General features: G+C 35.9%; 1 protein-coding gene across 2 annotated transcripts in view; it reads right to left on the bottom strand.

The window, feature by feature from the left end:
• Positions 1 to 13,986, bottom strand: part of CENPP (centromere protein P) — a 218,102-nt gene that overhangs the window by 164,864 nt on the left and 39,252 nt on the right. For both annotated transcript variants that reach the window (XM_007182385.2, XM_057547773.1), the window contains exon 4: positions 13,198 to 13,286. In XM_007182385.2, the coding sequence (XP_007182447.2) occupies positions 13,198 to 13,286 (89 nt within the window). The remainder of the gene's footprint in view (positions 1 to 13,197; positions 13,287 to 13,986) is intronic.

The following is a 13,986-nucleotide window of genomic DNA, read 5'->3' as shown; positions in this document are numbered from 1 at the left end:
AGATTGGGGGAAAAAAAGGTAAGAGATCCTCAGAGAGTTGTGAAATAATAACAAAAGGTTTAACCTTCATGTCATCAGTCTCAGAAGGAGAGGGGAAAGGGCCTGGGACTGAAAAAATATTTGAAGAAATAAGGACTGAGTACTTCCCAAACTTGACTAAAAAAATATACCTACAGATTCCCAAAGATGTCTAAGCCCAGAGAAATGATGATCACATTTCTAAAAATTAAAGACAAAGAAAGTCCTTGAAAGCAGGCACAGAGAAATGAGGCATTATAAATAAGGGAACAATGGTTTGAATAACTGTCTATTTCTCATCAAAAACCATGGAGGCCAGAAGCAAGTGGCACAACATTTTTTAAGTGTTGAAAGAACAGAACTGTCCAACTAGAATTCTATATCCAGAAAGAATCTACCTCAAGAATGATAGTAAAGACATTCTCACATGAAGAAAATTAAGAAAACTTGCTGCCAGAGCCATCATTCACTTAGTTTCCTTTAACTCTTTGAGCATATTTAAAACAGTTTCTTTGTCTAATAAATCCAAAGTCTGGGCTTCCTCAGGGACAGTTTCTATTGATTGATTACTTTTTTCCCTGTGCATGGGCCTTACTTTCTTGTTTTGTTTTTCGTTCTGCCTGTTTTGTAATTTTTGTTGAAAACTGAACATTTTAAACACTATAGTGTGGCAATTCCTGGAATCAGATTCCCCCTCTCCCCAGGGTTTGCTGTTGTGCTTCTTGTTCCTTTTGTTGTTTTAGTGACTTTTCTGAGCCAATCTGTATAGTCTATTTTTTGTTGTGCATGACTACGTAAGTCTGCTCCATTAGCTAATATCTTGACAGAGATTTACTTAAACACCTTGAACCCAGGTCTCCAAGTCTTTGCCAAGGGGCTTTCTCTTGGGCATAGCTTCAATACTCAGCAAGGCAAATGACAATACTACCTTAGCTTTCACTTCCTGCTTTTGCACAGCCTCACGGTCAGCCAGTAGTGAGAACTTAGGCCATCTCAGGTCTTTCCTGAGCATGCACACAACCCAACACATGGGCAGGACCTTCTAGAGTCCCAGGGATAGGTCAGAGATTTTTGAAGTCCCTAGCCATTGCATTCTACAGCTTTTCTTTTTAAGCTTTTTCGTTAACCTATTAATTGCCCCAGCTGTTATCCACCGCCTCAGGCACCCATGAAGTTTAAAAATTGCCTCCAGGGAACTCCCTGGCAGTCCAGTGGTCAGGACTCAGCGCTTTCACTGCTGGGGCCCAGGTTCGATCCCTGGTTGGGGAACTAAGATCCCACAAGCTTCATAGCGTGGACCAAAAAAAAAAAAAAAAAAAGCCTCCAAATATCTTCAACAAATTCTCCCAGAGAAAAGCCTTTCACACTAGATTAGTTCTGAGTCAGGTCAAATAAACACAGCCTTGAAAGTGAGATCTTCCAGGGAATAAAGAAACAGGTCAAACAATGACAATTTACTGGGAATGTGGCTTTGAAGGAGTTTGAACCTATTCTGCTCCCTCTGGTGGCTGCCAGGCTTGCTGGTTATCACCAGGATTACAGGCTTTTTGTTGTCAAGGCTAACACAGAGCTGGTAAAGGAGAGATAGGTATAGGGCATTTAAAAAACACAAAGCTCACTCTTGTTATCAAGATTCTGCCGTTTTTCCTGAATAAATGCTCCCTGGATTGCTACAACCCTTTGGTTCATTTCTAGGATTCCAAAAAATCTGATTCTGACAGTTTTGGCCAGTTTTTTTGTTGCTTTTACAGAGGAGAGAATCTTCAAAGGTACTTACTTACTCTGCTAGTTTCACTGACATCTATGCCTTGAATTTTAAAAGGACTCAGCCAGGGCTCTGTATCAATCATGTCTTTTATTTTCTGTATTCTGATGCTTTGACATCTGGGGCCTTGCTGACCCTGAAGAAACTGTGCCTCCCAAGATTAGCCCATTCCTAGAGATAGTAAACAACTTGCTCCTGAATGCTTTTCTAACGTGATACAACCAGTCCAGAACCCATATCTCAACCACCTCCTTTATATTTGCTATTCCCCTATCCACTTGCTCAGGGCTAGGTACCAGAGGCATCTAGTGACAGCCCCTATGACCCACAGCCTCCTGAAATTATTCAAACTAGCCAACCTAAGCCTGCTCACCCTGACTCACCTTTTCCTTACCTCAGAAACCACAGTAAAGGCTCTTGACCAGTTTCCCGTTCTCCGTCTCCTGACCTACTCTAGTGCTTCTCCCTGTGGTCCCCAGTGGCATGATGTACCCTTCCCTCTTAGGAACCAACTAAGTAACAAACTATCTTTTCAATGGTAATCGTCTTCCTGATCTGCTGGCCTTACCATACTCAAATAATTTTTTTAAAAACCTATTAAAATAGGTTCCCATGCATTTATTACTAACTTTTAAACATTAGCCATGTAGTATATATGAGCATAGATGTTTATTTCACATGTAAGCTGTTGGTTCCTGTAGATAGCAAAAAGACTACCCCAGAACACATAAACAGTAGTGGTGAGGTTTATTCTCTCCATACTTGGTCACTCAGCCAAATTGTCCTGTAACTATGAGTTAATAAACTCATTGGAACTGCTTCTCAGAGGGACCTCACCAACGAGTCTTTGTGGAAGCTATAGTGATATTTCTGTGAAGGTAACTAATTTGGTGCAGCTCTTAATCACTGAGTAAATGGCCCTCTGAAGCTGCTTTGAAGCTAATCTTGGTGAACTTATCAGAACTTGGGATAGTAAGTAACTTGTGTAAGTCAATAAGGGGATTAATTGAATTGTGATTCTTGGAAAATGACCTAAATTGCCTCAGACATATGAAAAACGAGCATGTCTGCATAATAATCATTCAGCTTACCTGTACAATGACTAATCTGAGGAGTAGTTTTGTCCTAAATCCCTTCCAGTTACAGCTTTTTACGCTTTTCTGTGCTTTTTTTTTTTTTTCTTCAAAAATAACAACAGAAATAGTGAAGAAAGCAACTGGCACATAGAATTCATTCTCAAAGAATCCTTGTAACTCGATCAGTTGAGTATACTGTAAATAGTGGTGGACATGTATTCTTACTGAAGGAGTTTAGGAATCTATGCCACAAGTAATATCACACAATAGGGAATCTGTAAGATGAAGTAATTCCATGTAGAGTGGGTGGCCCAGAGAAACAGTGCTTTGTAGATCCAGTTTCGCTGAGAAGCATTCCCCAAATATTGGCAATCACTCCATGTTGTAAAGGGAGACCTAGCTCATGGATATTCTTCAAACAGCTCTATTATTCCAATTCCAATAAGTTCCAGTATTTCTCAGAAATATTTTTATTCTTTGATTTGTTATTCTTCATATAAACTTTTGGAATGGGGCAGAAGCTTGCAAATACTTTTATCCAGTTACTTCATTTTGCAGATAGAACTCCACAGAGTTTAAATATCTTTCCTAATTCAGTGGTTAGTCATTAGTTTAAAGGAAAAAACCCAACGAAATGTGTTATATGAAGGTACACTGTCCTTGTTATCACATATTTGTGATTTATACTAAGGGTAAGATATGCATACTAAGTGATTATAATGCAAGGCAAAATAGGATTCATTTTTAGAGAGTACCTAGAGTTGGTAACCAGCTGGGTACAATTAGGCAAGTTTAGCTCCCTGACTTACTCATAGTCACCCTCTCAGTGAGGCCTTCTCTGACCATGCTATTTAAAAATGGACACCTCTCCCTCATCCTGTACATTCTCTATTTCCCATCTCACTTTATTTTCTCCCATACCATTTATCTCTATCTAATATATTATTCATTTTATATATCAGTTTATTTATTGCCTTTTCCTCTTCCTAGAAAATAAGTTTATGAGGGCAGAGATGTTTTGTTTTGTTAACTGCTACATATTAAGCACATACAATGTTTGCCACGTAATAGGTATGCACTTACATTCCCATAGCATTTATCCCATCATCATTTACCACATGTTATTGGTTTTGCTCATTTACTAGTTTGTCAGCTTCATGAAGTCAGAAACTATGTATCTTTTGTTCAGTTATATTCTTAGAGACTAATACAGTACAAAGTACATAATATGCTTTCAACATGCATGTATTTATTTATTTTTAAGTTTTCATACTGGGGCATGAGAGGTATATTTTAAGCCTGGAAAGTCTTTTTATCCCTGAATATAAGGAAGTGCTCAAAAATATGAAAAGAAGAGTAAAGAATTATAAACCTTTAAAAAAAAGAATGAATAATATCATATCTATAGCAAATAGATACGTACACATATACACACATATTGATACACAGGGGTGAAGGGAGATATATTTCTTAAGCACAAGGACTAATGCTTATTGAGAAATGTAAAGGGAAGTGCTGGAGTTGAAAAATCATCATTTTGCAACCACCACAGTAAAAAGTAGATCAGATATGAATCACCAGGGGTGCTAAATATAGGCAGAAATTTTAATGAAGAGTAGTATCTGCATGATCATAAAGTATCTCCCCATAGACTGTCTATTAGCTGTAAGGGAGGAAAAAAAGCAGTGATGATACAGTGGAGAATCAGGCAACAGTTTGACTGATGATCAAAATTAACATCACCTGTGAGGGACAGCTATCTGAGACAGACAAAACATCGCCTATACAGTATTTTGCCTGAGAATACATAACAGTAATTGATGATGAGAAAAAAAATCAAAGACTAAATTAAAAACATTCTATGAGTGGCAGGGAGGGGGAGGTGGAAGAACTGTATTTCTTAAAGATGGCAAAGTCATAAAAGGCTCTAGAATTGCTCCAGATTAAAGAAATCTATAAGACATGACAGCTAAATGCAATACTTGACTCTAGCCTGAATCACGTACTGCAGAGGAAAAGAAAATACAATAAAGGACATTATTAGATCAAATAACCAAATTGGAATATGGATGGCAAAGTAGATAAAAGTATTATATCAATGTCAATTTATGGAGTCAATCACAGTACTATAAGAGAATACCTCTACTCAGATTGCACACCAAAGTATCTAGGAGAACACAGCCATGATATATGCATCAGGAAGAAAAACAGAAATGGTAAAAATCTGGGTAAATATAATAATCTATCACTTTTAAATTCTTTAAATTATGTATCATGGTTGAGAGTAAAAAACCATTACTGTCTGATGGGGTTTTCAGTGCATACATATGAATGTAATTCATATAAAAACTATAACACGAAGCAGGGAGAGAAAGGGATCTATACTGTTATAAGGATTCCCAGACTGTAATTGCAGTGGTAAAGTATTAAATCTAAGTAGACTGTTAAAAGTTAGCTTATGCAGTTGAAATCCCTCCAGCAGCCAATAATAATAATAATATAATAATAATAATACTTTTTAACGTCTGACAGAAGAAATTACTCTCCAAAGAATATAGGTCCATAAAGAGCAGTAGTTACTTCATTAGAGCTTACAAGGCCAAAATGACAAGATGTTTTAATCTCCATTAAACAAGGGAGCAAAAAATAAGCTCTTAATCATGTGATGAGGGAGTGAGCCAAGAAATAAATCTTAAAAACTACAATGGCCAAAGTTTAAACACACACACACACTACAGACACCCAGAGAAAGAAAAAGACTGTTCTCTTACATAACTTTTTTCAAAGAACTGTATTTAAAAGTGGATTAAGTCACAATTCCTTCACCCCCATTCACATCTCCACAGTCTTCCATTATAGAAAGAAAGTGTGTGTGTGTATGTGTTTGTGAGAGAGTGTGTGTGTTTGTGTGTGTGTGTGTGTGTGTGTGTGTGTGTGTGTGTGTGTGTGTATCGGCTCTTAGAGCTGTAAGAGTGATTGCAATTTATCTATTTTCCCAAGCATAGTTCAAACTTCACTAAATGTAAAACAGATGTTATGTATTTCCTTCACAAAATGTTGACAGTGGCACATTTCAAATGCAACTAGAGTAATCAAAAAAGTAAAGTAACTCCAAATGTCTCTTTCTCAAGGATAAAGCAAAGCATAGAGAGAAATTTGGAATAACACTTTAAAACTTTTATTTAAAAATTAAATTCCTAGGAATATTAGGTCTAAAATCAAATGATTATCACAACTTAATTCACTAAAATATTATCAGTTACTCTCACACACTGCCGGTGGGGATGCAAAATGGTATGGTCACTCTGGTAAACAGTTTGGCAGTTTATTATAAATTTAAACATATTCTTATCACATGACCCAGGAACACCACTTCCGGTTATTACCCTAGACAAAAGAAAACTTACATTCACATAAAAACCTCTATTGAGCAGCACTATTCATAATCACCAAAACCGGAAATAACCTGCATGTCCTCCAATAGGTGAATGGATAAACAAACTATTATCCATAAAATGGAATACTACTCAGAAATGAAAAGACAGATGAGTCTCAAAGGCATTATGCCAAGTAAAGAAGCCAGTCTCAAAAGGTTACACACTGTGTGATTTCATTTATTTGACATTTCGTAAAAGGAAAAATTCTAGTAATGAAGATGAGAGCAAGTTTTGCCATGGTTTAAGAGTGGGGAGAGGGTATAAGGGCTTTTTTGCATCGATGGAACTGTTTAATACCCTGATTGTAGTCATGAGTACACAGGAATGATCTAATCAGAATAACACACAAGGAAAAAGTTGAATTAAATGAACGGAGCCACAGGGACACGTAGGACAATACCAAACGATTTTACATTCATGTCATCAGAGACCCAGAAGCAAAGAAGAAAAAGTGTTGAGTGAAAAAAATATTTGGAGAAATAATGGCTGAAAACTTCTCAAACTAGGTAAAAAGACATAAACTTACAATTCAAGAAGCTCAGAAAACCCCAGGGAGGATAAAATCAGAGAAATCCATGCTTAAACACATCATAATCAAACTACTGAAAATTAAAGAAAAAGAAAACTTCCTGAATCAGTTAGAGGAAAACAGATACATATCATATAGAAGAACGAGGATTCCAAGACAGTGGATTTCTCAACAGAAATAATGAAGGCCAGAAGGAAGTAAAACAACATTTTCAAAGAACTGAAAGAAAAGAACTGTCAACCCAGAATTCAGTATCCAGTGAAAATACCCAAACACATGGCGGCTAAACAATATGTTACCAAATAACCAAGAGATCAGTGAAGAAATCAAAGAGGAAGTCAAAAAATACCTAGAGACAAATTACAACGAAAACATGATGATCCAAAACCTATGGGATGCAGCAAAAGCAGTTCTAAGAGGGAAGTTTATAGCAATACAAGCCTACCTCACGAAACAAGAAAAATCTCAAATAAACAACCTGACCTTATACCTAAAGGAACTAGAGAAAGAAGAACAAACAAAACCCAAAGTTAGCAGAAGGAAAGAAATCATAAAGATCAGAGCAGAAATAAATGAAATATAAACAAAGAAAACAATAGCAAAGATCAATAAAACTAAAAGCTGGTTCTTTGAGAAGATAAACAAAATTGATAAACCTTTAGCCAGACTCATCAAGAAGAAGAGGGAGAGGACTCAAATCAATAAAATTAGAAATGAAAAAGGAAAAGTTACAACAGACACCACAGAAATGCAAAGCATCCTAAGAGACTACTACAAGCAACTCTATGCCAATAAAATGGACAACCTGGAAGAAATGGACAAATTCTTAGAAAGGTATAACCTTCCATGACTGAAACAGGAAGAAATAGAAAATATGAACAAACCAATCACAAGTAATGAAATTGAAACTGTGATTAAAAATCTTCCAACAAACAAAAGTCCAGGACCAGGTGGCTTCACAGGGGAATTCTATCAAATATTTAGAGAAGAGCTAACACCCATCCTTCTCAAACTCTTCCAAAAAATTGCAGAGGAAGGAACACTCCCAAACTCATTCTATGAAGCCACCATCACCTTGATACCCAAACCAGACAAAGATACTACAAACAAAGAAAATTACAGACCAATATCACTGATGAATATAGATGCAAAAAGCCTCAACAAAATACTACCAAACAGAATCCAACAACACATTAAAAGGATCATACACCATGATCAAGTGGGATTTATTCCAGGGATGCAAGGATGCTTCAATATACACAAATCAATCAATGTGATACACCATATTAACAAATTGAAGAATAAAAACCATATGATCATCTCAATAGATGCAGAAAAAGCTTTTGACAAAATTCAACACCCATTTCTGATAAAAACTCTCCAGAAAGTGGGCACAGAGGGAACCTACCTCAACATAATAAAGGCCATATACGACAAACCCACAGCAAACATCATTCTCAATGGTGAAAAACTGAAAGCATTTCCTCTAAGATCAGGAACGAGACAAGGATGTCCACTCTCACCACTATTATTCAACATAGTTCTGGAAGTCCTAGCCACGGCAATCAGAGAAGAAAAAGAAATAAAAGGAATACAAATTGGAAAAGAAGAAGTAAAACTGTCACTGTTTGCGGATGACATGATACTATACATAGAGAATCCTAAAACTGCCACCAGAAAACTGCTAGAGCTAATTAATGAATATGGTAAAGTTGCAGGCTACAAAATTAATGCACAGAAATCTCTTGCATTCCTATACACTAATGATGAAAAATCTGAAAGAGAAATTATGGAAACACTCCCATTTACCATTGCAACAAAAAGAATAAAATACCTAGGAATAAACCTACCTAGGGAGACAAAAGACCTGTATGCAGAAAACTATAAGACACTGATGAAAGAAATTAAAGATGATACCAACAGATGGAGAGATATACCATGTTCTTGGATTGGAAGAATCAACATTGTGAAAATGAGTATACTACCCAAAGCAATCTACAGATTCAATGCAATCCCTATCAAATTACCAATGGCATTTTTTACAGAGCTAGAACAAATCATCTTAAAATTTGTATGGAGACACAAAAGACCCCGAATAGCCAAAGCAGTCTTGAGGCAAAAAAATGGAGCTGGAGGAATCAGACTCCCTGACTTCAGACTATACTACAAAGCTACAGTAATCAAGACAACATGGTACTGGCACAAAAACAGAAACATAGATCAATGGAACAAGATAGAAAGCCCAGAGATTAACCCACGCACCTATGGTCAACTAATCTATGACAAAGGAGGCCAAGATATACAATGGAGAAAAGATAGTGTCTTCAATAAGTGGTGCTGGGAAAACTGGACAGCTACATGTAAAAGAATGAAATTAGAATGCTCCCTAACACCATACACAAAAATAAACTCAAAATGGATTAGAGACCTAAATATAAGACTGGACACTATAAAACTCTTAGAGGAAAACATAGGAAGAACACTCTTTGACATAAATCACAGCAAGATCTTTTTTGATCCACCTCCTAGAGTAATGGAAATAAAAACAAAAATAAACAAGTGGGACCTAATGAAACTTCAAAGCTTTTGCACAGCAAAGGAAACCATAAACAAGACGAAAAGACAACCCTCAGAATGGGAGAAAATATTTGCAAATGAATCAACGGACAAAGGATTAATCTCCAAAATATATAAACAGCTCATTCAGCTCAATATCAAAGAAACAAACACCCCAATCCAAAAATGGGCAGAAGACCTAAATAGACATTTCTCCAAAGAAGACATACAGACGGCCACGAAGCACATGAAAAGATGCTCAACATCACTAATTATTAGAGAAATGCAAATCAAAACTACAATGAGGTATCACCTCACTCCTGTTAGAATGGGCATCATCAGAAAATCTACAAACAACAAATGCTGGAGAGGGTGTGGAGAAAAGGGAACCCTCTTGCACTGTTGGTGGGAATGTAAATTGATACAGCCACTATGGAGAACAATATGGAGGTTCCTTAAAAAACTAAAAATAGAATTACCATATGACCCAGCAATCCCACTACTGGGCATATACCCAGAGAAAACCGTAATTCAAAAAGACACATGCACCCGAATGTTCATTGCAGCACTATTTACAATAGCCAGGTCATGGAAGCAACCTAAATGCCCATCAACAGACAAATGGATAAAGAAGTTGTGGTACATATATACAATGGAATATTACTCAGCCATAAAAAGGAACGAAATTGAGTCATTTGTTGAGACATGGATGGATCCAGAGACTGTCATACAGAGTGAAGTAAGTCAGAAACAGAAAAACAAATATCGTATATTAATGCATGTATGTGGAACCTAGAAAAATGGTACAGATGAGCCAGTTTGCAGGGCAGAAGTTGAGACACAGATGTAGAGAATGGACATATGGACACCAAGGGGGGGAAACTGCGGTGAGGTGGGGATGGTGGTGTGCTGAATTGGGCGATTGGGATTGACATGTATACACTGATGTGTATAAAACTGATGCCTAATAAGAACCTGCAGTATAAAAAAACAAACAAAACAACTAATACTAAACTTTCATTGGGTTATTTGTATGGAAATATGTTAATATAAATGTTTCAGACATTACATGAAATTTCTAAAAATCTTATATTTGTATTTGTATGGAAATATGTATGGAAATATGTTAATATAAATGTTTCAGACATTACATGAAATTTCTAAAAATCTTATATTTGTATTTGTATGGAAATATGTATGGAAATATGTTAATATAAATGTTTCAGACATTACATGAAATTTCTAAAAATCTTATATTTGTATTTGTATGGAAATATGTATGGAAATATGTTAATATAAATGTTTCAGACATTACAGGAAACGTCTAAAAATCTTATATGTTCTGGTATAATGTTATAAGTAATAATCCTAGTTATTACTTTAAAATGTATATCTCAGAAATAACTAATTTTCTTGTCAACTGCATTATTATGAACTTTCATCAAATCTTTAACCATGGTCATTTTTAAGTCTTTTGTCATTTACAGACAGTTCTGGGTGTACTCTGATGATTTTGCAAATATGTTCCTATAAAAGAGTTTCATCTTCAAGAAATTCATGGAAAAGACTCTGACAAGTACAGGTTTCTGGTAACTGACTGTACTGCTGAACTGAATGAATAAGCATTTTCAGAACTCTAATGAAAAACTGATGAACTCATAAAACTGCTAACAAAAGATCAAGATGAAAAAAAAGAAATTAATTACATGGGACTGAGTGAACTGATGAGGATGAGTATAATTTTTGTGACTTTCTGTCTGAATTAAAAAAAAAAAATCCCACAAGGACTCAGAGGAAAAGAATATACAAATCAATTTTCACTGCAAAGTAAAGGAGCTGTTACAGTGGAGGATTACTGGACTGAATGTCAATATTATGACATAGTATAAGTGTGTTTCATGTTTGGTAATTGCAATCATTGTTGCTTTTGTTGTGGTCATCCATGTACAATGCTTGGTGTCAGTCTATCTATCTCTTGTAAAAATAAAATACAGTGTGTGTGTGTGTGGAAAAAAAAAAAAAAAAAAGATGATTAAGACATAGCTTCTGCCCTCCAGCGGAGTAGGGAAGACACTCTTTGGAGAATGTAGCATAGCCCCTCCTGCCTATCACCTGTGTGACCCCATGTAAGGGACTGTCACCTCTATGCCAATGGAAATGTCAAATAGCACAACCTCTAGCCTATGCTGGGGAACCCCCAGCCCAGATACGCCCTCAAAGCCCCCATCCAGTTTTGCTCTTACTTCACTCCAGAGCCTTTCTCCTTAGGGATCCTTTCGCTGTTTACTGTGTAAGTAATAAATTTTATTTCATATTCAAAAAAAAAAAAAAAACAAACACAATTTATTGTGGACACTTTCCATTGAAATACATTTAGTTTTTTTGTTTAAAAAAAAAAAAAAATGCATGCACACACAAAAACAATATAGCAGACTTCTTTTCACAACCCGTGTACTCCAGTAAACACTGGAAGGATTGCTTTAAAGATGTGAAAGAAAAACTGTCAATACAATTGTCAATGGTCAACAACACATTCCTGGTTTTCCTCCCATCTCCCAGTTCTCTAATTTCTTTGCATGATCCTTTAATTCTATTCAGCAGGACATTTTAGAATTCCTTAAGCTTCAGTGGCAGTCCTTTTCCTATTTTCACTCTATATTCTCTCCATAGGCAATCTCATTCCTGCTCAAAGTTTTAACTTTACCCACTGGCAGATAACCCCATTGTTTATATCTCCTACCTACACCTCTTCTTAGCTTCCTACTTCTTATTTTTACTTCAGTGTTTCAAAGGCACTTAAGTTCAACATGTCCAAACTGAAGTCACCAACTCATCTGACATGGTCTTCTTCCAACTTTTCCCATCTCAACAAATGCAATCACCATCACCAAGGAGTTAGCACCTGTCAGTGACTCCTGACTCCTCTTATTTAACCAACAACAGCCTATTCAATTGTGCTTCCTAAATATCCCCCAAATCCATTCAGCCCTCTATCTCAACCACCATTATTCTAGTCCAAACTACAAACTTCTGTTTCCCTGAACTGTTTTATAGGCTAGTCACTGACCCTCCTGTATCCAATTTTGCACCCTTTAAATCCCTTCTCCCTGCAACATCAAAAATAATTCTTTCCAGGATGTCACACTTCTGTCTTCCTTAGGCTCTGCTTAAAATCTTTCAACAGCTTCACATTGGTCTTAGGACTATGGTCAAACTCCTTATACCAAAGTCCATAGTGTGGACCTTACATACGTTCCTAACCTCATCTTATACCATACTCCCCTGCTCTTGCCCTCTCCCAGACACTCTGGCCTCCTGTTCCCCCCCTAGCACAGTGCCTATGTATAAGCTATCCTATCTAGGACCTCTTTTGTTAGTGTATGTCTGCTCATTTTTCAGATATCAGCTCAAGTTTCAGGAAATTATTCTATGTTCTCCCTGAAAGTCAAATTCCTGATACATGCTTCAACAGCACTGTGCAACGTTTATTTGTAGCATTTGCCACAACCATAATTTTAGATTTATTTCTGCAATTATTTAATCTGACTTCGCTACTAGGCTATAAATTCCATGAGGATCAAGGATTATATCTGGTTTTGCTTACATTTTATTTTAATGCCTAGCACATGGTGAATGTACAATAAATTTCAATTGAGTGAATGAGACATAGAAAATATAGGCTTAAATATAAGCCACAATAATGGTGTTATGCTTTCAGAGATACTTTAATATTTACTTATCAAGAAAAAAGAACAGGTAAACTTAAAATTATAAACTGAAAGAAATTCCTAAGAAAAAAAAGGGAAAATATCTTACCTAGACACAAATTCACTTAATTCTGAATATTCGGTGGGTTCCATTATTATGCTGAGGTCAGTAATAACAGAAGATAAACTCTCCTCATTCTAAAACAGAGACAAAAAAACTTTTTTGTATCAAAGCACAGTCAACTTTTAAATAAAATAAAGAGACAAAACTACTTTCAAAATATGTAAAATGAAATGTCACCAAGTAATAGGAAAAAGTAACCAAGAAAAAGTACTGCAAATATGGGTTACTTTTTTTTTTTAATTTTTATTGGAGTGTAGTTGATTTACAATGTTCTGTTAGTTTCATGTGTACAGCAAAGTGAATCAGTTATACATATACAGATATGCACTCTTTTTTAGATTCTTTTCCCATATAGGTCGTTACAGAGTACTGAGTAGAGTTCCCTGTGCTAAATGTCCTTATTAGTTATCTATTTTATATATAGTAGTCTGTATATGTCCATCCCAATCTCCCAATTTATCTCTCCCCTCCCCTTTTCCCCCAGTGACCATAACTTTGTTTTTACTTCTGTGACTCTATTTCTGTTTTGTAAATAAGTTCATTTGTACCATTTTTTTAGATTTCACATATAAATGGTATCATATGATATTTACCTTTCTCTGTCTGACTTACTTCACTTAGTATGACAATCTCTAGGTCCATCCATGTTGCTGCAAATGGCATTATTTCATTCTTTTTTTATGGCTGAGTAATATTCCATTGTATATACATACCACATTTTATCCATTCCTCTGTTGATGGACATTTAGGTTGCTTCCATGTCCTGGCTATTGT

Source organism: Balaenoptera acutorostrata, chromosome 6 (assembly GCF_949987535.1).
Source record: "Balaenoptera acutorostrata chromosome 6, mBalAcu1.1, whole genome shotgun sequence".
Classification (NCBI taxonomy): domain Eukaryota; kingdom Metazoa; phylum Chordata; class Mammalia; order Artiodactyla; family Balaenopteridae; genus Balaenoptera; species Balaenoptera acutorostrata.
The sequence above is the reverse complement of the archived record's forward strand: the minus strand, read 5'-3'. Positions and strand labels throughout refer to the sequence as shown.